The sequence below is a fragment of the Nematolebias whitei genome, chromosome 22, assembly GCF_014905685.2.
Source record: "Nematolebias whitei isolate Nwh7 chromosome 22, NemWhi1, whole genome shotgun sequence".
Lineage (NCBI taxonomy): Eukaryota > Metazoa > Chordata > Actinopteri > Cyprinodontiformes > Rivulidae > Nematolebias > Nematolebias whitei.
Genome location: NC_056519.1, coordinates 15,192,362 through 15,220,240, shown reverse-complemented (window position 1 = coordinate 15,220,240; position 27,879 = coordinate 15,192,362). Strand labels below are relative to the sequence as shown.

Here is a 27,879-nt window from a genome sequence, read left to right as displayed (position 1 = left end):
AGTACCACTTTCAGCCACTTGATGGCAGCAGAGTAGTAGTTGCAGTATGGCATGCCATTGTATCATGTAATAGATAAACGTGGCTATAATGACAAATTCAAAATAGTTCAAGACAAAAACAACTGGACTTTATTTATTATACTTTATACTTATTTTTTTCTTGAACTTTTTTGAATTTACCATGTCCTGGATGACTGACAATCTCCACCAGCTATTAATGACTCAATCGGCTTGCCATACTCTCCCCACCTTGGTTCTGCTCGCTGCTTGGACCAACCATCAATCCAGATGCACCGCCCCGGTGAAATGCAGCTAATTTGACCATTAAAGTGCATTTATTAAGTAAACGATAGACTGAGACACATCCTTACTATAATTTTGAGCAAACAATTGTTTAGGTGCTTGTGAAATTTTGAAGAAATGGGCCGCGTTCCTCCTTCCTGATTTCCTCCCTCTGTGCGCTCCTGGACCACCAAGGCAACAAAACTATTTTTGAAATGCACCTGATTTGACCATTAAAGTGCATTTATTAAGCAAACGATAGACTGACAAACACATTTACTATAATTTTGAGCAAGCAAATAATTGTTTTTAAGTGTTAATCTTGTTAAAGTCCTCTCGTGCATGCTCCCGCGGCCGCCATTTGGCAGCCAATCATTTTTTGGCACAACACCGGCCCACATTTCCAGGTTGTCAGCGGTGACGCATAACGGATGCGACAGATGCGACGTATACGACAACGCAACATATTTATGGATTTTTTTCACTTTATTAAACAAATATGGACTGATGCAACTTATAGGGCGGAGCAACGTGTACGGCGGAAAATACGGTATACATTGTACCTCCTTACTTTGTGTGTTCTGTGGTCCAGTTTTCCCAGTCCTTTTGGGGCTGTATTTATCCAGTTCCTCGGTACCTCTGGAACCACCAACAATGATAGTAGAACGAGGACATGTTCACATTTTCTCAAACTGCTCATGACCTCTGAGTTAGAGTTCTGTCTGCAAGAGTCAGCACGTGTTGGAGAACACAGTTTAATGTAAAGACAGAGGAATGTTTTACTCTGGAAAGCTGCCTGTCTTTGATCAATATGACACCTAATTAAAACAGAATGGTATTTGCAAATTGTTTTCTTTGTAGGTTAAATGTGTTCAGTGTATCAAATATTTTACTGAAAAGTGTAACAAGTGTAACAAAAATAAGTGACAAATGAGATGGTTTTGTTGAAATAAATAAAACATTTTATAAACATCTTATAAGTAGCCATGAATACAAGTTGCCTCTAAGTATAATTGACTTGTTGAATGATTGACGTACAAAATCAATAGGCATGTTGGACCAAATGCCCCAGCAGGTATGAAGAAAATGTTCTTGCTCTTTGGCTGACAGATTTTGAATAAAAGATAAAGCTAAAATTTTCTCGGGGAACTCCTAAATAAAACAACCAAATATATTCCAGCTGAGTCTGAAACTGCTCCAGAAATGCTTTATTGTGTATTAAAGATGTAAGTGTAGTTCTCCATCTTTTTCCTCTGTGTCTCTGTTCACCTAAATTTTAATCCTTTAACCTTATTTTGTCCTCTTTCTAAAGATTTATCCTGTGTTGAGTGGAGTTATCACGTCTTCCTGTTTGAAATCCTTCTCGAACCATCAGCACCATCATTTTTTGACCCTTTGCTTCCCACTCGATTAATCCTCCAATTGTCTGCCTCCTGTACTTTTGACCTTTTATGATTCACCTCTACATCAGTTTTCTTTTTTTAATCAATGGCTCACAGCCCTTTATCGCTCCCTGCCTACACATTATTTTTCTCATCATGTCTGTATCATGTGCCCTCGTCCTCCTGTTTTTACATCCCTCTTTCTAAATTCAGTGTTTTTCTGCTGGTCCACAGAACCATGAGAGGGAAACACCACTCCATTGTGCAGCGCAGTACGGACACTCTGAGGTGGTTTCAGTGCTTCTTCAGGAGCTCACAGACCCCACTATGAGAAACAACCGGCAAGAGACCCCCCTCGACCTGGCAGCACTTTATGGACGCCTTCAGGTTAGTCAGAATGAAATACAATCTGCTCTATTAAAAAATAGAAAGGAGCAGAAAACAAACGTGTTTCTGCCAACAAATATCTGTTCTATCCTAAATTATTAAATCGCGTGCCTCTAATTAGAAATTCTTGCTATTAAAAGATTTAAATTTATTCCAGACTGCTTGTTCTTCTTGCATTTCACTGTTTAAAACCATAAGATGTTTAAAAATGTCTTGGGTACCATTTTGTTACATTTTGAGGGTAAATTCATATCAATAAGTGGTGACACTCCAAGATGACAAAAGACTTACTTTAATAAATAAGATAATGATGTATATATCTGATTTTTGGTACAGCTGTGACAGAAGGCTAACATTTTATATGCAGAAAAAAAATAAGTGCAGCTCCAATAGATGACATTTGCTTTATAAACCCACAAAGCCCATAAAAGATAGTCATTTTTTAAATTTTGCTGTTAAATGTTTGATCTAATTGTACTATCATTTAAAAAACAATAAACAAAATATGTAGGAAATTATTTCATTTGCAGGCATGTTTCAGATTTTGTCCCTAAAAACTTAAAAACACAACATCAGTTCAGATTAAGTTAAAAATTTGGTGAAATGCTGTTTATTAATACATTTTATGTACCGTATTTTTCGCCATATAAGCCATACCCTTTTGCATAAATTTGCAAGTCCTGTGCCTTATACACTGAAGCGACTAATACACGATTTTGACACTTGGCTTGCCGTAGCAGCCATCTTCATTTCGTTCCAGAACTCCTGAAGCAAACGTCAAATTAGCTTCATTTTGCCGCGCCGCCCAGGAGAAATGCAGCTGATTTAACCGTTAAAGTGCATTTATTAAGGACAAGTTAAACTGAGACACAACTTTGCTATAATTTTGAGCAAACAAATAATTGTTTTTATGTGTTAATATTGTTAAATTCTTGTTAAAGTGTCCCGTGCCCTCTCCCGCGGCCGTCATTTGGCAGCCAATCGATTTTTGGCACAGCACCAGCCTGCATTTCCGGCTTGTCAGTGGTGACTCATAATAGATGAGACAAATATGGCAAAACTACTTATTTATGTTTTTTCCACTTTATTAGACATATTTGGACTGATGCAACTTATATGATGGAAAGTACCGTAGTAACTTCAAGCCATTTCCCTTTTAATCCTGTTTTTATTATGTCAAAGCTGTAAGTCATTCCAAAATTAACATGCGGACCATTTTTAAGCATTGGCTAAAGGTCTTTTGAGGAGCAGGTACAGGTAGAATAGATAAAGTTAATCAACAAATATGATCTGGGCTGCAACATGAGTCTGAATGAGCTCAGGCTGCAATGCAAAAAAAGAAGGTGAACATACAGATTTTTCCTTTAACTGAGATAAAAACTATGAAGACACCATGTAAAGATAATTTTAACTACGCAAAGCCTGTTTCTAATCTATCTTTAAAACAAAGTTTTCTAACAGTTGTGCCTTCAGAAGTAATGCTTTTCATTTATTTTGACATTGATTGTTTCTCTGCCCGCTGCCATAAAGCTGGGAAATCCCTTAGAAAAGTGTCTGTTGTCAGTGGAAATCCCTGTTTTAAATATAAGGATGGGATTTCTGATGACATCCGTTCAGACAAATAAAAAATAAGTTTTCAACTGGGCACTCTCAGAAACAAAACTAGCTTTTCACTAGCCGGATGATAAAACACCTCGTTTCAACAAACTACAGATTATTTTGAAAATTAGATGGAAAATTTGAAAATACCTTGATATTAGAAGAAGAAAAATCCCCACTCTGACCAGCACAGGTCTCAGATTTGTAAGAAAAGATAATTTAAATGCATATTTGTTTTTATCTTATTCCATAAGAAATGAAAATAAATCTCAGTATTACAAAACAATCTAAAAGCTCAACTGCCTCAACTCTATTTGAATCACGTTGCAGGAATTGATGGATATTATCAAATTAAATAAAGCTGACCAAACTCAAAACATCTTTAAGTTGGAGTTAATAAAACAAGCAGCAAAAAGTTTTCTTGGATCTGGGAGTAAAACTTTGAATGTGTGCATGCATTTACATGTTTTTCTGGGGTAAAAAAAATAGTGAATTCACTTGGAGTTGGCAGTTACTAAAAACTGGTTCTGCCCATTATTGTCATTGCAAGTTGATACATGGTGAAAAAAATATGACCAATGGGCAAATACAAAATGTTTGGCTGTTTTAAAGAAATGGGACACAAGACAAAGCGTGTCCACACAGATGTACATCTGCTACAAATGTCTCCTGATGTTCAAGCGGTATTTTCTCTGCTAAGGTAGCTGTAATTGCAGTCGAACCATTCAGGTTGAGTGTGAATGAATAATTTATAAAGGCAGTGCTGTAATTCTCTTTCTGCATTCTAATGAATGGAAATCCCTGTGGTGGAAGCTACCGCTGCATTAAGATGTATAGAACAAGTAAAGAGCGAAAAACATTATTTAAGGCAACATAAACAAACAAAAGTGAAACAATCTCCTGATGAAGTTGACTGACTGAACTTTTAATATAATGACTCACAAATAAGCAGACAGATCTGTTGCATACGATTAGAGGAAAAAAAAAAGTTCAGAACCTGAGGAGTGATGGCTGTGTTTCCTTCGCTGGCTGTTTTTGTGTCCAGGTGGTATGCATGCTGGTGAGTGCCCACCCAAATCTCATGACTAGCCAAACTCGCCTCCACACTCCGCTTCACCTGGCTGCACGCAACGGACACCACAGCACCATCCAGACCCTGCTGGAGGCCGGCATGGAAGTCAATTGTGTGGTGAGTTAGATTACCTCCAGGTTTTGGACTTTGTCAGCATTTAAGTGTAGATACAAGGTTACACGTGTCTGCTTTAGCTTAGCTGCCTCGTTCACCTTTTTGAGTTGGATGTACCATGATGAAAACTAAATTGAATTGCAGCTAATGTCCACTACGTCAATCTCCCATCCTGAGCAAACACAGGTGACAGTGGGAAGAAAAAAAATTACAGGAAGAAGCCTCCAGCAGAACCAGGCTCAGGGTAATGCCTGTATAGTCTATATGAGCAGTGTCAAAAGTGCGGCCCGAGGGCCATTTACGGCCCTTGGAGTGATTTTGTGCGGCCCACAATTGCAGTTTAAGAATATCATTTTGGCCAGCAGGCTTAAGAGGTTAATGCAGACTTAGCAGGTTTAACAGCAAAAAAGTTGGGGGAAAAAAAAAAATCTCAAAATGAATACCATACTTTCCGCCCTATAACTCACAGTTTTTTGCATAATTTCCATGCCCTGCGACTTATGGGCCGAAGCAACATATTTATGGATTTTTTTCTGCCATATTTATAAACCAATTTTTGGCAGAGATATGACCGTTTTTATTCATTCTGACTAGGAAAAAAAAAAGGCAATACCACTTTCAGCCACTTGATGGCAGCAGAGTAGTAGTAGTTGTATGGCATGCGATTGTATCATGTAATAGGTAAACTTGGCTATAATGACAAATTCAAAAAAGTCCAATACAAAAACAACTGGAGTTTAGCTATTATACTTTACTTTATACTGTCTTGTTTTTGTCTTGATCTTTTTTGAATTTACCATGTCCTGTGTAGATGAACATATACTGTGATATATTCATAAATTAAACGGATTCATTCATTTATCTGGACTGAATAATATCGTGCATTGAATAATTAAAAATGTAACGTGAGACGTTAATTTCCTTTGACCCATCAAAATGAACGTGGTCATTTATTTTCAGAATCAAAATTTAACATCAAACATTTACATTAATTTGGCAAAATTGAAAATAACAACAGGTTAATTAATCAGTTTACAATTAGAAGACCATACGGCGATGGTTGAAAACCTTGCTTCACAACAGACATTTCTGAAAATATCTGGAATGATTTCTAGCAGATAGAAGAGTTTAAAGATGGAAATTGAAGTTTAAGTTGAGAGAGATGGGTGAGGGAAATGGTGTGTGAGTGAAAGTGTTGAACAGAACGGCACCCTCCATTCGAACCCAGCTTTCCTCGGTACGCTCGGTAGTAAACTCCACTCATTACCTCCCTGACGATGAATCAGCGGATACGGAGTTCCAGTTAACGCTACCGGTCCAGCGTCTCCGTAGGATGGCAGAGAACCATCCGGAGTGGTGGCGGGACTTCATCAACAACAGTTCACCTCACGAGTAGACTCACATGAGTGGAGTCCGTCAGAAGTTCCACTCAGATGTGGAAGATTGCATAATTCCCACAAGACTCTGAAGAGCTCTGGATCATGTCTGGGCTTCTGTTCTCCCCAGCACTTCTTCCGTTCGGTTCTGCTCCCAGAACTGAACTCGACTGCACTCGACTGGAGCTGCAAACGACTGAAGCCCGTTTGAACTAGGAAGTACCGACATTTAAAGAGTTCTATTTCCGGTTCATTTGGGAGGTTCCTGATTGGTCAAATCGACCAGACAGGGGTGTGTTTTTGTGACGTAAGAGGTCACTAGAAGTCAGAAAAACAGAAAATGTTTTGGAACAGATTGAAAATGTTTTTAGAGACAGACGAGAGAAATGTTTGGACGAGTTGGGTGAAACAGGTGCCAGCTTCTCTATATTACGTCTGAGAGGATTTAAAAACATGACAGTTCGTTCCAACAACTTGTTTTCGACCTCTGACCGACATCACAATGTGCTCATTTCAGACAGAAAATCAGAAAATGCATGAATTACTCCGTAACACATTCCAATTTGATTTCTACTTTGAATGAGGATTAAAAATCACTAATACTGTTTCACAGTTGATTAAAAATGATTAGTTCACTTCAACATTTAAAAATGGTTTGAACTAAACACACTTTGATTATCAAACATTTGTAAAATAGTAATGATAATATAAAAAAAGAGAGTGTTCTTTCAATTGATCTGTGCAGGACACTTAGAAAGTCTCTGGATGAACTTAATCTTGTGTTTCTGGACTCAAATCAATGAAATACAGTTCTTGTTCCAGGCAGGCCCTCAAGGCCAGATTTTGACCTGAGGCTTAGTTCACTACACCTGGATGACTGAGAATCTTCACCCGTTATTAATGATACAATCAGCTTGCCATAGTGCACAGTGCTCCTTGGGATGTTTAAAGCTTGGGAAATCTTTTTGTATCCAAATCCGGCTTTAAACTTCTCCACAACAGTATCTCGGACCTGCCTGGTGTGTTCCTTGGTCTTCATTATGCTCTCTGTGCTTTGAACAGGACCCCGAGACTATCACAGAGCAGGTGCTTTTATACAGAGACTTGATTACACACAGGTGGATTCTATTCATCATCATCAGTCATTTGGGACAACATTGGATCATTCATAGATCCTCACTGAACTTCTGAAGTGAGTTTGCTGCACTGAAAGTAAAGGGGCCGAATAATATTGCACGCCCCACTTTTCAGTTTTTTATTTGTTAAAAAAAGTTTGACACATCCAATAAATTTCATTCCACTTTACGATTGTGTCCCAATTTTGATTCTTCACAAAAATTTAAATTTTATATCTTTGTTTGAAGCCTGAAATGTGGCAAAAGGTTGAAAAGTTCAAGGGGGCTGAATACTTTCGCAAGACACTGTAATAATCAATAGAGGGAAATTTGACATTTTTAATTAATATAAAGTGGTATCATCTGCATACGAGTTGAGCAACTTTATCAAACCTTCAATTAATCTGTTGTTGCGACAGACAGCTGGATGATTTTTCAGAACTTTAATCAGCCTTTGGGCCATCCATGGTCCAAAAGGCTGATCAATGCCCTTTTAAAAGGACACTTACTCATATTACGCTTTTGCTGCTGAGAACAGACTAAAATGAACTTTCCAAACACAAGAAAACAAAACATCGACCCAACAAATCAAATGAATTAAATAATTTTAAATAAAAATCTAAGTTTAGTGTTCATGAGGCTTTTAGTGTTTTGGATCTACAACAATTTAAAACTCTTTCTCCACCAAAATTATTGAACGTTTGTCTTTTCTTCAACATATTGTTCATGCTGAGAGTTTAAATTCACATTGTTTGCAGCCCACGAGTCCTTTCATCTTGATAGTTTTGGCACGCTTGTACACAGGTTTTATTATGAACACTGTTCTCAGGATTCAGCAACACACGATTGTGTAAATCCGCAAACTCACACTTATATTTGTAAATTATAAGTATTGCAAGCTTTCAGCAGAAGCAGTGTCTTTTGAGGAATAAATAAAAGCGTCTGTCTTTCTATTATTAGTGCAATGTTTTTAATTGTTGTACAAACTGTTGTACATTTTTAAGATTTTTCTTGTTGGATCGTGTTGTTTTTAGAGGTTTTAAAAGGACTGTCATTTTGTTGCATGTCCGACACCAAACGGTCTATTCTTGAACGTGTATCGGAGAGCATGTAAATCCTGTAAACGCTCCACATGGTTTGGTGGTGTGGGATTAATAATTGATTAGTAGACGAGTGTCAGAGGAGGAGAAGCGAACAGGATGTTCCTGAGGGATCCTCATAGTTATCAGTTTAATTTCTCCTCCTCAAACATGAAACAGTTTAAACAGAGGCAATGGGAATAGTGTTTTTTTTTTAGGAATGTGGAGCTAAATTTCTTCATATGGCTTATTTGCACTGCTCCTAATAAGCCCCAACTCTGCACAGCCTGCCACAGAAAGAACCCTTTTGCACCAGTACTTTAGCTAGTATTTTTAGCTGATTTGAGGCTGATTCAGGACCTCGTTTCGTCCCTGCTTCTCTGGTGGGACCGAACGAGCTCAGTCGAGCTGACTCCGGACCGAAACGTGAATGCAGGATGCTGATTGGTCAGGGGGGGGAGTCACTGGATCTCAGAAACTTTTCAGCAGTGGCTAGATCTATTGTTAAGATTTTATAAACAATAATGGCAACGCCGTGTTTAATTCTGAAGTCCAGGTGTTTTTTGTGTTTGGTGACCGACGACAAAATTTGAGCGAGCGGAGTCACCGCGGAGGATCATACGAGCTGCCCACTTGTCACAAAGGCCAGATTCCGAGCCCTGGCAGGCGAGAGGACCGGGATGGAGGGTGGAAATGTTTTTTTAAAAACATTTTATGTATAAAAAATTTTGTTGTTTTTTTAAATCGGTGAAGAATAAAAATAAACGGTGCTGACTTTATCATGAAATCCTGTTTTCACTTTGACTTTATTAAATAATCTGTTAATTAAAGTTAACTCAGCTGAAAAATCATAAAAAGACAAAATTATTGGATCTCGGGAATATTTCCCTGAAACATGTTTAAAAAAGAGATGCAGCCTTTGATTCAACATTATTCTAACCCACCGATGTACAAATCACAAAACAAGAATTACACTTTAAATTAAAGCTTTAAATCAAAGCTAAACTTTAAATCAAAGCTAAAAAATAATCTTTATACAAGAAACAAAACCACGAGTGTAAATACATCAAATGATGAAGAAAAATATAGAATTTTAAATATAGATGTTTTTGTAGAATCTGGTTCATCAGATTTAATTCAATTCAGTTTATTTATACAGCGCCAAGTCACAACATACGTCATCTCAGGGCACTGAACAGAAATAGTCAAATATAAAATAAGTTAACAGAAACATTCATATATAAAAATAATAATTAACATTATTTATCTGAGGAGCAGACTGCTTTGAGTTTAATCCAGGCTTAGCTGAGCCGGGCTGATTAGGAGCAGTGCAAATAAGCCATTAGTAACACAATCTTTACAGTATTCTTCTTTTTGCTGCTATACATTTGTTTGTGTGTACTTGAAATAGCATGAATGAATCTAATGTGTATTTGTGTTGAGTTTTTGGACCATTAGTATAGAAGGTCTTAAAATGCTGCCATTCTTTCACACGCTCTTCAACGCTGCTGTCTCTATCTGAAGATATTGGTGGGTGGGGGGATTCAATAGTCTGAACTGTTTAACTCACTTGTTTTAAATGTCAAGTGTAGAAAAAGCACTGGATGCTTTAAAATATGTTTTCCATCTAGTTAGATTTAAGCAAAATTAGTCTTTATGAAACAAAATGCTCACACTTCAAGACATTTTTTGTCTTAGTCAGGTTTATGCTGTGTTTAAAGAGCTAATAAGAAACATTACTGCTGATGTTCTTGGTGATTAGAAAATAATAAGCCTTAACAAATTGTACAGAAAATATATAAAATTACATGCTTATAATTAATGTGCATTGTAGCCAAATGTACTCGTCAACAATAAAAATAATGAAACACTTTCTAAACAGGGTTATACTGCGGTGACTATTGTTACATTAATATATCCCTCATTAAACACGGCACTATTCAGGCCCAACGAGCTGAAGATAGACGTTTAAGATGGACATGGATGATGTACATATAGATTAAAAAAGCTGTTTGAACATGTCAAAGTGTAATATTTTTTGTATTATTATGAATAAAGGACAACATTTTATTCATTTCTGTATGAACAGAACAGAGTAGCATTAGCTAAAATAGTTTATCAGTTGGTTGTTTGGGTTAATTTGTCAAAGAAAATGTATGAAATTAACAATTGTTCTTCACCAAAACGTCAGTATTTGCAAATTGACTAAATCAAGAAGATTTTAGGATTATTGTTTTCAAACTCAACAATAATCCAGAATATTGGAAAGTTGAAGCTTAAATGTGTTAAAAGTGTTCATCATGAGAAGATTTTTGTCCTAAATTGTTTATAAACGTATTCAACTTGTATTCAAGTTCAAAAACACTTTAATTTTTAATTGAGGGTAAATTAAAGTTGCTTTTTAAATGAATGTCAACATTTCTATATCGTGCTAGCGTACGCAACAACGTAACATTTGGGCATTAAAGATTGATTCGTTTAACACAACTTTATTGTATTTGTTGGAAATATTAAAGTTATTTAAAGTTGTGCCGTGCCCTTAGTTGCCTCCATGTTCTGTCATTAAAGTGCATTTGAATACTTTCTGTTGGGACTTGATGCTTCACAGTTCTTTGCTGTTTGATTATGAACGTTTGAGGGGAAAATGGTGTGAACAGTTTTAGGGTTCAGACGATATCGAAGCTGAATCTGAATCAAGACGCCAGATTTTTCTGGCGTGAGAAGCTGCATAAACGAGAAACAATCTATTGAACTTTGTTCACCAAACTTATGACGAGGGATTTTTACACTTTGTGTTGAACAACGTGCGATGATTTCAGTGTCTGAAAAATAATGTAATAAAAGTTAAGAACCAGTTCTGACTCGTTGCTCCAAAGGCAGATGGTATAACAGATGTACTGTAAGTCTGGTGTATGTACAGTTTAGAAATGTATACAACTACAAATCTGAGCTGTGTCTCAAAGCGTCCTCGCGACGTGTTCCTATTTGTCACACTGCAGACTGTTTGTATTTCATCTCTGGGAAGCCTGACACAACTTGACCTGTTAAATCTGAGCATCACTGAGACGTTCTTACAGTGAGGAGATGCTTGACTCGGCGATGTTGCACACCTCCTCTCTTTGTTCTGTCCTTTGGTGCGTGTGTTTCTCTGTGTTCATGCATGCTCTGATCTGAAGAAGAGGGATGGCTTTCAGAAGGGATTTGGCCTCAGGCTCCATATGTCTAGTGAAGATGAAGACTACACGTCTTTGATATGCCTCATCTCCTCCACAAGACACTCTGCTACCGGTCGCTCTTTCTCTTTCTCACCCTTGTGATAATAAGCACTGCAAGCTTTAGATTTTTCTAAATCATATCCTCGATGTGTCCTTCGTGCTGGTTCTTTATGGTCTCTCTTTGCCTTAAACATTCATAGGAAAAAACTTTTCACTGCTAGGCTCGTACAGTATAAACACAAGGACAGTTAATAACTAGAGAACTTACTTTTCCTGCAAAAATGCAGCGTGAAGGCTTATTGCAGAATAACTTGCTGAAAAACAGCTGAAATTAGCTAAACAAAAACATGCTGAAGTGTAGCTGAAATGGATGAACATGCCTAAAGTAGCAGAATAAAGCAGAAATGAGCACAACAATTACAAAATTAGCAAAAAAAAAGCTGAAATTAGCAACAAAAAAGTTGAAAAGGCAGAAAGAAGTTTTAACTACTAGAAGGAAGCAGAAAAAGCTGAAATGAGCTAGAGAAATGCGAAATTATCTGAAAAAATTAAAATTAGCATACAAAGAGCTAAATAGTAGCTGAAAGTACAGAAAAAGCGGAAACTAGTAGAAAAAGCTGAAAGTAGCAGAACATACCACAAAAACTTTAATTTAACTGAAAACAGCTAAAATTAGATACAAAAAATACTAAAAATGTAGCTGAAAAGGTAGAACAAGTTAAAATTGGAAGAATGGAAGAATTTAGAAGTGGACATAGGATCACAATAGGGTAACTTTCCTAATAACACATTCTGCAATACGTAAGGCTTTCACTTGACAAATACATTTTTAACCTTATATTGATGCAAGAAAACAACAAATGGTGTTAATTTAGGCTTTTGTACAGAAATCAAACTAAAATTGGTTAAAATAAATTCATTCACAACGTACTCTGGGTGTAACATCTCACTGTAAAGCATGGGATGTGTGCATTATTCTCTATTCAATTCAATTCAAAAATACTTTATTAATCCCAAAGGGAAATTAATTGTTGTTGTAGCTCATCTTGGTTTCATTAGAGTTGTTCTAGATGCTGATGGCTTTGGGCAGGAAGGATTTCTTGTAGCGGTCCATCCCACAACAGATCTGAAGAAACTGGCTGCAGATGCTGAACTCAAGGTTTGGCCAAAACCTCTAGAACTGCCATTTCTCCACAATAAGATGATTGTAGTCAGAGGTTGTGACATGAAGTGTGGTGGGTGATATGCATTTGTTAAAGTAGATCTAGGAATCTATCCTGTTTCTATAATGTGTTTAAACAAGCTGATGAGATGGGATCAAATGGCTGCAGAAACAAATCGATTTGTGCAAGTCAGAAGGTAAAATAAAGTTTTGTGTGTAAATAACAGAACCGGTCACTAATTGGAGTCGAGTCTTACTGGTCTGTCAGAGTGCGGATGAATAATTTACAAGCAGCTTTGTCTTCTCCCCTCCATGTGTTCACCTGTCTCGCTCTCACTCCTTCCTCTGCTCTAAAAATAAAGGGAAACCCCTACGGAGGGTCCTGCTGTTATTGGGCAGGTGAGCAATGTGGGAAAACACAGAAAGCCTTTAATGATTGTTTCTGTTTCGGTCTAGTCAAGAAATACTTCCAGTCCAGATTTTTGGAACTTCTTTAGGATCTTGCACCAAATGATGCAGAAACCTTTTGTCATTTGTAAACGCATATGTTGACATATGAACTGCTAGCGACGTGTGTGTTTATAAAGTCTGTTGTGTGTTGTTTCTTTAGTTATGGTGGAAATAGACTCAAGGCCTTCCTCGTTTATCTCGGCTCATCCAATCATAAACAGCACGTCACACTGCCAAAGGTTTACTAGCTGCCCAGAATCCGAGTCCTTTGCTTTTCAATCACAGGAAACTATGAATCGCCTTCCTCGCTTCCTCATGACATCACTGTTATCGCCATAGGAACTGGGACGGGAAGTGGGATTGGAAGTTTTAGGAGAGCAGGTCATGTGGATCAGAGAAAGGGGTGGCTCCTTTCTTAACCTCCCACCTTTAATCAGTTGCATGTATAAAAAATAAGACCTCCACATGATACACAGACAGTTTGTCACCTTGGATTTTCCTCTGCAGTGTTTGGAGCTTTTGAAGAAACAGGATTTTCAGCCTCTGCTGTTTTCTTGTTTTTGCGTTTGCTTTGTGACGAAGCTCTTGGTTCAGAGGAAACGGACAGACAGTAAGTTATTTCCTTCAGAGGACAAACCCACTGATGTGGTGCAGCGTTGTGTTCAGTTCATTTTCTTGGCAGAATATTTATCGGAGGACCTGGTCGTCCACCTCATAATTTGTCTTCATTAAGGCTGGTCGTGTTGTTCAGGGCAGGCTTTTTAAAATCTGTGTTGTCGGGAAGCCAACCATGAAGGATGCAACATATTCAGCACATGTGCGTTGCTGGGCATGCTAAAGGGTTATCTTGGCTCGGTGTCTGCAGTATGATGTGAATGTGTGGTAAAGTGCACGTCTCTTGAGTCCATGATGGGTGTAATAATTACTGCAAGAAATACTAGGTGGTATATTTAGTGCCAACAATTTTTTTGCTTGACTTTAGAAACCCACAATTTACAAGTAAAAAATAAATAACTTCATTAACAGAAGTAACTATAGATGTGTACTGGCACACATTTACAAAATTGAATGTTTCTTTGTTGTAAATCAAAAATAACTAAATAAATTGAATTTCCAGCAAAAATGCAGTGTGAATTCTTATTGCTGAAGAACTTGCTGAAAAACTGCTGAAATTAGCTTAAAAATATTCTGAAATGTAGCTGAAATGGAAGAACAAGCCTACGTTAGCAGAAGAAAGCTGAAAGAACACATATTTGCTGAATTAGGTTTAAATCAGCAGAAATAAGAACAAAAATTGAGAAATTTGCTAAAAATAAAGGCTGAAAATAGCTAAAAAAAAATAAAGGCTGAAAAGTAGCTGAAAAGGCAAAAAGAAGCTTAAACTAGCAGAAGGAAGTAGAAATAACTGAAATGAGCTAAAAATGTGGAATTAGCTGAAAAAGCTAAAATTACCAGCTAAATAGTAGCTGAAAAAGAAAATGCTGAAACTAGCAGGAAAAAAAACCCTGAAAGGAGTGTAACACGCTGAGATAAGCATAAATAAGTTAATTAAGCTAAAAATAACAGAAATTAACATGAAAATTTTAAATTTATCTGAAACCAGCTGAAATATTCTAAAACATGCTTTAAAAAAGGCTAGCTAAAATGTTAGAACAAACTTAAATTAGCAGAAGAAAGCAGAAAGGATATATTTGCCCAACTATGCTGAAAGAAGCAGAAATCACCACAAAAAGTGGAAATTATCTGAAAAATGCTGAAATGAGCAAAAAACAGCTGAAAACTAGCTAAAAAAGCAGAGGAGCTTAAATTATCAGAAGGAAGTTGAGAGTGCACTTTTTTGCTGATAAAAGTTGAAACAAGTGCAACAATTTTGGAATTAGCTGAAAAAGCTAAAATAAAACCGCTAACTTGCTGAAATATCATAAAAAGCTGAAGCTTGCAGAAATAGGCTGAAAGGCGCATAATAAGCTGAAATTAGCAGAAATAAATTTGAAGAAGCACAAAAATGTTGTAGTTAGCAGAAAGAACCTAAAAGGAGCAACAACAAAAAAATGAAAAGAAAAGAAAAAAACAGCTGAAATTACCTGAAAGTAGCTGAAAAAATGTTTAAGTTTGCACGAGGACGCTGAAAGAAGCTGAACCAGAACAAAATGTGAAAGGAGCATTAATAGGGTCTAAACAAATCTAAAGATTTGAAGGATGGAAAATGAGCTCAATTCATTTCCTTTGACGAAAAAAAAGTGTCAGGAAAGGCTAAATATTTCAAAAAGCTAAAGTTGCACCAATAACAAAATCATAGCACCCTTCTCCTGAAAGAGCTGAACATTTTGATATGATTTATTGAAATAGCACAAAAAATATGGAACAAGAAAGATGCTGAAAAATGTACGGAAGAAAAATAATCACAATAGAGTGAATGCTTCACAAACATTCACACAATTACAGTCTCCATTGCTCACAGTGTAAACTATAAATCAAAGGTAATTAAAGAAGACATGCCTGTTTAAGAGTTGAGCAGTAGCTGGAAATGATGAGGAGGTAGAATAATCGTAATCTGGGTTGGGTTTGTCACATCACTTCCATCCTATCTGAGTGACTCAGTGAAAATGATTCTTAAAGCGTTTACTGATTACATATTGATTTATGTTTTTGTACATAGTGTTTTAAATCCATTCTACTCACCTTCTGAAGCTTCACAACACAGCTGTTTGTCACACTGGGGATTTCATGTTTTGTATTTTTCCATGTTATTGTCAGAGTAACTGTCCCCAATCGTTGCTGATCTAAGGTGATTTTCTTGCAGCTTCCTCCTTGTGCTGGTTTCATTGTGTTGCATCATACCTGTAATATTCTCATTAGCAGAGCTGGTGGCTGTAAAACGAGTGAAGCTGGTACATTTTAGGCTTCCATAGCTTGAGTAATGAATTTAAAATATTTTCTTTGTTTAACCCATTTTTTTGTGTGTTTTTAAATTTATATTATTTATACAAGTGTCTTTATGCACAGCCAATCCACCATTTTTTAAAGTCTATTTCTGTTGGTTGTTAAAGTAATAGGGTATTAACATGCATGTGTTGTTCCCATGTGTTTAGACAGAGAATGGCAGTGCCCTCCATGAAGCTGCCCTTTTTGGAAAGATGGATGTAGTTCGCCTTCTGCTTGACTCAGGTTGGTCAATAAAAAATGTATTTTCTGCATGTGTGTACCTTGTTTCCATTTTTTAAATTTAACCCGCAGCTAGTCGTTTCACGTTTACTTCTGTCAAACTGTGAGTTACGAGGCATCGATGGCTGCTGATGTTCATAATGTTAGAAACATTTGACTTTTGTCTTTATCACCGTTTTCAGCCAAATCAACAGGATGTGATTTTTTTTGTTTTGAAAATGTCAAATCCGTGAGACAGAAGTGGCCCCCTGAATGTGCAGCAGCTATAAGCCTGAACTATAGATTTAATAAGGTGAATCATGATCTTAAGGAAAACTTAAAACTGCAAGCTTAAAAATGTATAAACGATTATGTCACGTCAAAATTGAAGGACGAAATAGACTTAAAAGTAAAAATTCAGTGAAAGTTCCAAGTAGTATCTGGGCATTGTCATCCATTGATGTGCCTGCATACTAACACCCACTTTCCTACAGCACTTCCTGTTTCCTGCAGGACTTCCTGTTTCCTGCAGGACTTTCTCTGGGCGTTCATGCACTTTTTGGCCTGAGTTGTGTTAACATCCTGAATCGGTGTAGTACTGTACTGGTTTGGTCTGTTCCAGTTTGCTTGTTTGAAACTGTGCACATCAAAAATGAAGGAATAGTTATTTGGGTTTCTTTTTTTCCCCCTGATCATTTATTAACCTTTAATCATTTACTGGTATGTACCTTTATTCTGCACTGCTTAATATTTCTTGGCAGATGGTGTTAAACTTGTTTTTTTTTATTTTTTATGGAAAGTGAGAAAATTATAGTTTGACATCTATGATTTACTACTGGACTGTCACTGTCAGAGACTAGTTGGTGAATCAGTATTGCAAGAAAATACTTGTTTTCCTTCGCAGTATGACCAAGTGACTATTGAACTGTGCTGCCACATTTTATGCATCCAACTGTTAAACATCACTGCATATTTTTAGTTGCCTGACATTCTGTACCTTTAACATGAAACAGAACGGGGTTCCTGATTATTTCAAATGATCCAGCCTTATCAGCCTAAATCACTGATTCTTTTTTCCAGTTTAAGAACATAATGACCTTCATAAATGTAGCTTGTATACGTAGGTGCAACGACAGATGTCCAATTTGACAATATTATCGTCCTTATCAGCAGAGTTGTGAATAAGTTATTTTAAGCAGGAGAGAAAGTGAAGTGAAGTGGGCCACATCTTGGACAAAGTGTGATGACTTTTTTTTTTTTTTTTTTTTTAGATAAAATTTGTGGCTCAAGATATATATTAAATATTTTTGATCAGGACATGTCTTTTATCCCCCACATTAAAAATGTTACTAGAACCGCCTTCTTCCACCTGCGTAATATCGCTACAATTAGAATAATCTTCTCTAAAAATGATGCATAAAAACTGGTTCATGCATTTGTCACGTCTAGACCGGACTATTGCAATGGTTTATTATCTGGATGTCCAAATACTTCTTTAAAAAGTCTTCAGTTGATCCAAAATGCTGCTGCCAGAGTCTTAACTGGAGTTGGTAGGAGAGATCATATCTCCAGTTTTAGCTTCTCTTCATTGGTTCCCTGTCAAATCACCTACAAAGCTCTCAACAACCTAGCTCCATCTTATATTAGAGCTCTTATTGTCCCATATTTTCCTAACAGAGCACTTCGCTCTCAGACTGCAGGCTTACTCGTGGTTCCTAGAGTTTCCAAAAGCAGAATGTCAGGCAGATCTTTCAGTTATCAGGCTCCTCTCTTGTGGAACCAACTTCCAGTTTCTGTCCATGAGGCTGACGCATTGTCCAGTTTTAAGACTGGGATTAAGACTTGACTTTTTGATAAATCCTATAGTTAGGGTTGGCTTGTTATGCTGCTATAGGCTTAGACTAATGGAGGACAAATTGACCTAATTTCCTTAAATGATTTGCTAAAATTGAATAGTTTTCTTTTGATATTATTTAATCTTTACGTAATTCTTGACCTGCCATTGTGTATCTGTTCCTACCAAACCCAGCTGGTCGAAGCAGATGGCCACTTGTCCTGAGCCTGGTTCTGCTTAAGGTTTCTTCCTCATGAGAGTTTTTCCTTTCCACGGTCGCCTTCTTGCTTGCTCAAGATGAGAGTTCTGTGATGGAGTTAAACTCAAAGCAGTCTGCTCCTCACATAAATAATGTTATTAACTTACTTTTTATGTATATGAATGTTTCTGTTCAGTGCCCTGAGACGACTTCTGTTGTGACTCGGCGCTAACTGAATTGAATTATGTAAATATATTTAATATGTTCAGAATTTGTGACAAAACTGGGAGCATCAGCGACTCAAGTGAGGAAATTTAATTCCCCCACAAACATAGTGAGACACTCTGGAAACTCCTTCACAACTAGTCACCAGCAATTACAGTCCAGTGGGATACTACCTTTGGACATTCACTTTTTATTCAATTACAACAACAAATAATAGTATTATTTGGAAATAACTGATTATAGCTAATCACTTTATCCATAAAAAAAGTTTCATTTGCCAGTGGTTTTACAATGTAAATATTGTCAAATCTTACAAACCGCTGGACTAAGTTTGCTTAACCAAGTAAAGGCTGTGGAAACTGATGAAATAAAGTGCAAAATATCATATAGACCAAATTAAATAAACTTTAGCTCAGTTCTTTTGGTTATTTGATGCTCATGACACCCAGCAGAGTGGCAGAGAGTTTGTAAAATGTGACGAACACAAGAAAAGACTAACCGGGTCCAAACAAGAACTCGTACAGACAGAATGTGTTTAAATCTTATAAAAAGAGATGTACAGAATGTATTTCTCTTCCAATTTTTTTTTACTTTGCTTAGGTTTTGTTTTGAACTCTGCCCAGACTTGTGTGAGAATAGGTCCTTCTTTGAAATTCTAAAATGTATTTTGTCTTATGAAAAGCAATTTTTGCAGTTTTAGAAAAAAAATCACGAGGTGTACACATGTATGCATTTAAGCACTATATATTTCAGAAACTATAGTTCAATCTCCACTTGTACGCTGTTGTTAAATTATAAACTAATTAATATTGTGTACTTTATGTGCATTTCAGGGATTGACACCAGTCTTAGAGACAGTAAGGGGAGAACAGCACTGGACATTTTGAAAGAACATCCTGCACCAAAAGCCCAGCAGATCACTGCTCTTATTCAAGGTGAGACGATCCCCAATTTAAATTTACTAACAAACTGGGTCTTTACTGTGGCAGATAAGCACACATGCAATAAATATAATCAATTAAAAAGGGACTAAACTAATAACTGTATATAGGCTCCTAATGCAAACAAATGGGATTGGTATAAAGACTGAAAGATCTTAAGTGCTGCATCTGCGTTAGGACTCTTCCATATCTGATTTCACCTGGTTAGTTTTTGTAAAAAAATATAATTGTTCAGAGACTGGTGCCTGATGGTTAGCTTTCATTGGCTGAAAGTGACCGTTCAGATTGGATGTGGTGAGCGGTGAGGACATGCGGAGCTCGAGCTGAGTTTATCAGAGTATGACTTAGTGACTCTTGGAAGTGGACGTGGTACAACTGAGAAATCTTGTTTTCAAGGAAGTTCATTGTCTTCTGAGAAACAATAGAAGCTGCTGTATGTGTTGAGTGCACTGTGGTATTCTCACAATACAATGTTGTAAATCTGTTCAACTATTTCACTGGATTAGTTAGAACTTGAATTAGACGGTTCTCAGTGGGTTTTTGGAGTTTGCAGTAAAAAACAAAAACAAGTGGCATTTTGTTTTGTTTAGGGTCTAAATCTCTTTAACATTTTATGGATTCCATTGGAAATTAGAACGAATAAATGGCATTTTAATTGTGTCATAGAGTGACTGATGTTTATTCACAAATTGATTGTATCCTCTGCTTGGACACTTGCCATGATGCTGCTCTCCTTTTTCCCGTTTGCTTTTTATCTTTACAGCATCTTAGCAGGTCATGGTCTCTGAGCAGTAGACCTGGATTTGGTAGCTGGTGCTAAAATCAAATCTCTTCTGCAAAAATCCCTCTAGCAACTTTTTTTGCTTTTTTGGGACTTGACCAGGGGAGGTACAAACGTGCTTTTTGTTAACTTTTCTCTTTTTTTGTAATGCAGGGTTTTCTATTGTAGCCAAGAAATTTCTTTCCATACGTAAATTTGAATTTCTCTTACGAACTATTTACAAACTGATAAATTTAGATTTATGATATTTGCTTTTAGTCACTATTTGGGTTTGTCCTTTCAAACTCAGCCGGTCGAAGCAGATGGCCGCTTGTCCTGAGCCTGGTTCTGATAAAGGTTTCTTCCTCATGAGGGAGTTTTTCCTCGCCACTGTCGCCTTCATGCTCAAGATGAGAGTTCTGTGATTAAGTTAAATTCAAAGCAGTCTGCTCCTCAGATAAATAATGTTATTGACTTGCTTTTTATGTATTTGAATATTTCTGTTGTGACTTGGCACTATATAAATAAACTGAATTTAATTTAATCTTTTTTGTGGCTATTAACACATTATTTTTTATGTTTTTGTGTGACATCTGAGAAAAGGAGAGCAACAAGTAAAAAAAAATGCCAACAACAAAAAAAAAAAAACAATGTCATTGCCATATTCATATTACACATGGTTGTACAAATCTAGCTTCACCTTGTTATTACTGTATACTGGATTAAAATGGCTGGGTCCAAGTCATAAGTTCATCATGTTAATTTAATTCAAAGACACAACTGTTTTTCATTTTTCCAGCTTCCATCAAAATGCTTGTTTCACTCCTAAAGCACTGCAGTGTGTTTTGTGTTCGACCAGTGATCGTTCGTGTGAATGTTCAGTCCCCGAGAACCCAAAAATGGCAACTTCCAAAGAAATTGCCAATTTACATGCTACAATCCTTGGCTAAAGAGGTGTGCTTTATGTGTCATTGTGCAATCTGTGGGTGTACGTTGGACGTGTAGTTACTGTGAATTTAAACAGAGGGAGATGAAGGCATTCAGAAACAGGGTTTGAAGAATGAGGAGAATTGAAGAGCCAAAATAAATTGCAGACTAGCTTTAATTAGGATGTACATGCATCAATGGGAATATAAACCAAGGGATATGAAAAAAACAATACGGTTAATAAGTTCTCAATTAAAATTGAGAACTAAATATTCCTGATAATTGTTTAAGAATCAGAATCATTCAAATAACATTATAAGGGTACATGGTGTGTCTATTTTTCTATAAGTATACATGTATATATATATTTTGCTTTAAAGAAACTCCAAAATAGTTTTTAAACCCGCTAGCGTGTCAGTGTTATTTGTTTTATTATGCTATAAGACTTGCATTATTAAAATAAGCAGATAGGCAAGGCAAGGCTTGCCATGAAACTGCATTATTAGATAACTGATAAAAATAACCAAAGTTGTAATTCTGAGCCGCTGCAGGCAAGCTGTTAAATAAAGGCAATTTTGCATTTTCATTGTTCCTCCAGTGTTGAACAAAGCAAATGTGTAGACATATTTTCACTTTCGTCCTTTTGAGACAACGTGGACATATTTTTATGGTGAAAAACCTGCACACTGTTAGATTAATTAAACCCTTTTTTAAATTAAACAAAGGAGAGGTGTATTTAAAACATCCTGTAATGCCTTTTTTCAGTGTTTTTTTAAACATTTTTTTCTGCTTATGAAACACAAGTTACACAAATGAGACTGCACCTTTTAAAAGATCTAAGCTGTTTTAAACATACTAAAGAAGGAGCAGCTACTTTAAACATAATCATTAGTTCTTGATTTTGTAGTTCGTCTTCCTTTCTGTGGCTCAGATTTGAATCAACCAGCAGATAAAGTTGCTTGTTTCTAAATTAGTGGGTCATTTAGTCATTATCCCTCCATACATTTATTTACTTCTCTAATAGTAAACTGAATATTAGATTCAAAATTATTTATTCAACAGTTTATATGACTCAAAACAAAGTGTTGCTTTACATCTGCTAAAATATATGAAAGACCTGCTCAGTTGCAGTTTGTGGGTCTGCCTCCCTCTGCGGCTGATATTGTGCACCTCACAAAATGTGTTGCACGCAGAAATGAATCAGTGAAGTTGTTTTTAAACACGTCTGAGCTTAATTATTGATTTAATTTAAACACATCTGTGTGCTTCAACACAGATGGATCGTGTCTTGAGCACTGAAGATAGAAAAAGCACTCGTAGGGGGTTACAGAATTTTAAATGTTGAAAATTAACATCTGTCCAATCTCAAAGCCAGAGGTGGAAAGATAGTGGGCATCAGCATAAATAAAAGAGTGAATGTGCCTGTATTAGAGGAAGGAGAAGAAGAGAGAAAGGCCACAGCTGTGACTTTGTGAAAAGATCAGCTGCGTGATGTTTCCTGTTGGAGGGGAGATGGAAAAGGACACGCAAAAAGCAAAAGACCTATCATTTACTGAATTGTACCAGCTGAGGGCCTCTCTGGTGGCCGCTGGCGCCTTGTTATGAATAGATTCTCATTTAATTTACAGAGCACAATTAGTGCTACTGTTTGAACTATTAGTTCACTATTGCACTGCTTGGCAGCCACTGGTTGTGTTACAGTGCAGTGCATGGGCTCCTTAACAGTGTGCTCTGTTTTCTGCTGTTTCTGTAGCATCCACTGCAAAATAAACCCATCTCAGGGTTCATTTTATGCTGTTGGAATCTAAAACATTAAATGTTGTGTATCGTGATTACTGAGGGGAATGCTTTTTATAATATTATAAGTACAACTATGCAGTTTCACATCATTACCAGGCTTCTCATTAGTTCTCTTCAGGCAATCTGCCACCATATTTTTCAGTGTAAGCACTTTTTGTTTGCTAATTTCTCACTTAAACAAGTTCATTATCCAAGTCTGTGACTTGTTTCTGCCCCCACACCTGAACCTGCTCTGTGTCCATCTCTCTCCCAGAGTTTACCCACAAATTTCTCTCGTCTTCTGTTACGAACAGCAGAATAGTCTTATTAGCAGAAGCTGCAAAGTGATTTTGTGGTGCCTCAAAAAGTGTGAATTGAAAGCAACTCGAGCTGTTTACCATGCTAATGGTTGTGCTATTGTATTGATCCAGTAATGCTGTCTCTACCGCCTTTATCACTTTGCCGTTGAAACTCATTTTTATATTTTTCCTGGTTTTGATTTGCCGTACTTTCCGCAGTAAACGTTGCCCCGCCGTATAAGTCGTATTAGTCAAAATATGTCTAATAAAGTGGAAAAAATCATAAATAAGTTGCTTCGTTGTATAAGTCGCATCTATTATGCATCATCGCTGACCACCCGGAAATGTGGGGCCGGTGTTGTGCCAAAAATCAAATTGTGACCGCAGGAGCGTGCACGGGAGGATTTTAAACAAGATTGACACTTAAAAACAATTATTTGTTTGCTCAAAATTATAGTAAAGGTGTGTCTCAGTCTAACTTTTCCTTACAGCTGCATTTCATCTGGGCGGCGTGCCGAAATGCAGCTGATTTGATGTTTGCTCCAGGAGTTCCAGAGCGAGATGAAGGTGGCTTGGTATGGCAAGCCAAATGTCTCATTAATAGCCACTTTTATCTATTAATGAGACACTTGACATGCCAAATTACTCGAGAGCCTTCTAGTGGCTGAAAATGGTAGTGTTCAATATTTTCCATGTCAGAAGGAATGAAATTGTCAGATCTCAGCCAAAAATTGGATTATAAATATGGGTAAAAAACAAATAAGTTTTGTCACCGTAAAAGTCTCAGAGCATGCCAATTTATGCAAAATGGTGCAACTTATATGGCAAAAAGTACGGTATATGTAATTATAATACTCCTTGTCTCACATATGTTTCTGCCTCCATGTCTCTTTAGACTATATGGACAGGCTGGAGAAGAATATAATGGAAGAACCTGTTCGCAAGTGTCCTATACCTGCACCTCGGACCTCTATCGCCTCACCTGCTGCCTCCCCCTCCCTCAAACACAAGAGTAAGAACCTCACACACAGACGTTCAAACAGCTAAACTGAGAAACAACCAGAGGCTGTTTACTCCTCCTGTTGCATTCTGGGTGATTTGATTAGTAACGGATAGCTTTAAATTTAGGCTTAAACCAGGAGAAACTGAGATCTGATCTCACAGACCATATTTGAAATTAGATTGTGATGCATGTGGCTGGACTCTTTCTTTTTAATAATGGGGGGATAAAAGTATCTTGGATCACCTTTAAGGACTGTCTGATGAACCTGATGCAGAGCTACATAAATAGTTTTTTTATCATGGATAATTTCTGCTTTTCTGATGTCCAGAAACTAAAGCACAGGATTGACACTAAACAATCACAAATTCACTCATGTTGAGACACAATCCACACAAACACATGTCGAGATGTGCTATGGCTCGGCCAGGATGCTTGTCAATAAGTGTAAACAGCGTTTGACATTTAAGGTAACAACATTTATAAATAGCTTTCTGAATGACATATTCAGTCTTGTATAAGAAAGTGTATAAGCATCATTTTCACCAGAAAGATATTAGACTTGAAAAAGTATATACTGCACAAAATTAACAGTATAAAATGTTCCAAAACTATTTTAAAATAATATAAGATAATAATCAATGAACATTATTCATAAACCAATCAAAATATGGAATACTTAAGTTTCCTTAATTGTCAAACAAAGCGGAGTTAAACCAGTCATGGAAATCATTTTCCTCAGTGAACAACACAGTTACTGTCTGCACAGCCGAACATTTACCCTGTCCAGCACTGCCCCCTGTGAAACAAATGAGACTGACTGCTTCTCAATGTCCAAGCAATACAGAGCAGAGACAGAAAATGAGTTGATGAGAAGTCGCTGCAGATCTAAAGGCTAAACATTTAATGAAACTTGAACATGCTAGTTTAATATCCTGTACCTTCTTCTAATGATGGGGACTGGCTTCACATTGCTATCATAAGAGACAGTTATGGTTTATTTTTATTCCCATCTCCTTTAGCACATTTTTAAGTGAAAGATGGTGAAAGTGCTATTTAAATATTATATGTTCCCATATAATGACAACATTTGTGCTCTGCATTTAATCCATCGCACGTGAGACACACCCAGGTGGAGCAGCGGGCAGTTATGTAAGCACCCGGCGAGCAGTTAGGGATTAGGTGTCCTGCTCAAGGATGTGGGCATAGTGGGGAGTTGATCCCGTGACTTTCTGATCCCAAATCAGCTGCCTTACCACTGCCGCCCATGAAATAAAGGAAATTAAAATATTGGAACACAAAGTGAAATTAGGAAGTATTCCTTTGAGATTAATAAAGGTTATTCTGATTAACGTTCTCACTCTGTCCAGATGATGCAGTCACAAGCGAGCTGTCCAAACTGCTTCATGACATTAAAAAGTGCCGGGACAGAGACTACTCCTTCGAGGAGCTCTGCCACACCATCTCCTCCCACTCCATGGACAGCTTTGGAAGTGGGCGCCTGTCTGACGAGGAGCGCCCAGATAGACCCAACGGCACCCTAACTCGTAGCACTAAGGTATGCTAATGGCAGAGGCACGATGAATTACCAGATGTTGTTAGCTTTGTATAAATTATGTAATTTAATTTCTTCTGGATCTGCTTCTGAGAGATTATTTAATACAGTTGTTGTGTACGAAACAAGTATGTGTTGTCAGCGTCTTACTTGCAGCAGGCAAAGTTCAGAAAAATCTCATTAAATTAAATAAACAGGTGTTTATTTGAAAAAAAATGTTGACATTGTAAACAGCTGTTTACAAAGTGACAACGCAAAAATAAAAATAAATGCATGAACATCCAACTGCTTGTAAAAGGTTTGGTTGTCTGATGTTTGAAGTTTAAAAACTGATTGCATGACTAGTCCATTAAATTTATCTTTGATAATCCAACTAACTAAGAACACCATCTACTGCAGGTAAGCTAATTACTGCTCTTTTAATTCTACACAACCATCTAAAAATGAACCCCTTTTACAATACCTGAGCAGAAATATAACATCTATAATAATAATATAATATCTATAATCCTGCTGCTGTTTGGCTGGATGGTGTTTTGCACAGCTGCATGTTGACATGAGGAAAAAAGTGAGCAAATATGAAAATCCCAACTTATCTAGTGGATGAAGCACCACCAGTAATAGATTAATGAATAAGTAATAATATAATAATAATAATAATAATAATAATAGAATTAGAAAAATTAGAGAGTTATTCATTTTGTTCTGTTACTTGAAAATTATTATGATTGAAATAATTGTTTGAAAAAAGGGGCAGATATAATAAGATTTTTTCTTCTTTCTGCTGCTTTTCATTTTAAATCTTTTGTATTTATTTTTTTATATTGTTATGGAATTGTTTTGTACTTTTTTTAAATGAATAAACTTTATACCATACCAATAAACTTTAGAAGCATTTGGATCAGCTATACCTATTATCTAATTTAGTAGAACATAACTAACTTATTTTCTGTGAAGTCTGAGATTTAGCTGAGGATCTTGAGGTGTATCAAGCATAATGTTTATGAACATTTTGCTTCATGTAATTTATATTTCCTCCCTCTTGTTTGAATTATTCTTCTATGCAAATGTTTTATTTTCAGTGTAGATGTGTCAGCAGTATGAAATGCTTGGAAGTTAAATGATCTGACTCATCCAAAATAATTAATCACTGCAGGTTTATGTCTTTAGTTCAAATGTATCTCTGCTGGTTTCTTGATGATTGCTTGTACTTGTTTTATTTCAACAACAGAGGGCAGTATTAGACAGACTGAGCCCAACAAACTGGCAACTTGTTCCTGCAGCAAATAAAACAAAATTATTTTGTGTTGGTTTAGAACTAATATTTGTCTTCAAACTAATTCTTCCTTTTTGTGACATTTTAATTTTGAAATATCAGATGCTCCTGTCTTGTCCACATACTTAATCATTTTCTTCTGACAGAAGCATAAACCTAATGAAACCTGAATGCCTGGTTCATGTTGGAGAAATAATTGACTTATTTTAATGAACTGATTGAAAAACTACACTTATTTTACAGCCAGCAAAACATGACAAAAAATATTTCAGGATTTTTAATTCCACAGGCAAAATGTTAGAACAGAAGTCATTGGGCATACCCCCCCCCCCCACACACACACACACCACCACCACTACTACACACCCCACCACCTGAGCCTTGAGACTCTCACATGCAAAAATAAATAAATAAAATAAGCCACTTGAGCGTGTCTGTGATTACCACCTCCATGCTCATTTTCATTTGTCTACTTTTAGTTTTCTTCTGTCATAAGTGAAAACACAACCTTAGCAAGACGTTGATCAATACAATTCAATTCAGTTTATTTATGGAGCACCAAGTCACAACGGAAGTATCTCAGGGCACTGAACAGAAACATTCATATGTGAAAATAATAATTTAAGACTTTATCTGAGGAGCAGACTGCTTTGAATTTAACTTAATCGCAAACTCTCATCTTGAACAAGCATGAAGGCGACAGTGGA

General features: G+C 36.7%; 1 protein-coding gene across 2 annotated transcripts in view; it reads left to right on the top strand.

The window, feature by feature from the left end:
- Positions 1-27,879, top strand: part of anks1b (ankyrin repeat and sterile alpha motif domain containing 1B) — a 291,174-nt gene that overhangs the window by 108,114 nt on the left and 155,181 nt on the right. For both annotated transcript variants that reach the window (XM_037695743.1, XM_037695742.1), the window contains exons 4-9: positions 1,899-2,051; positions 4,696-4,839; positions 16,326-16,401; positions 19,469-19,570; positions 24,237-24,353; positions 25,712-25,899. In XM_037695743.1, the coding sequence (XP_037551671.1) occupies positions 1,899-2,051; positions 4,696-4,839; positions 16,326-16,401; positions 19,469-19,570; positions 24,237-24,353; positions 25,712-25,899 (780 nt within the window). The remainder of the gene's footprint in view (positions 1-1,898; positions 2,052-4,695; positions 4,840-16,325; positions 16,402-19,468; positions 19,571-24,236; positions 24,354-25,711; positions 25,900-27,879) is intronic.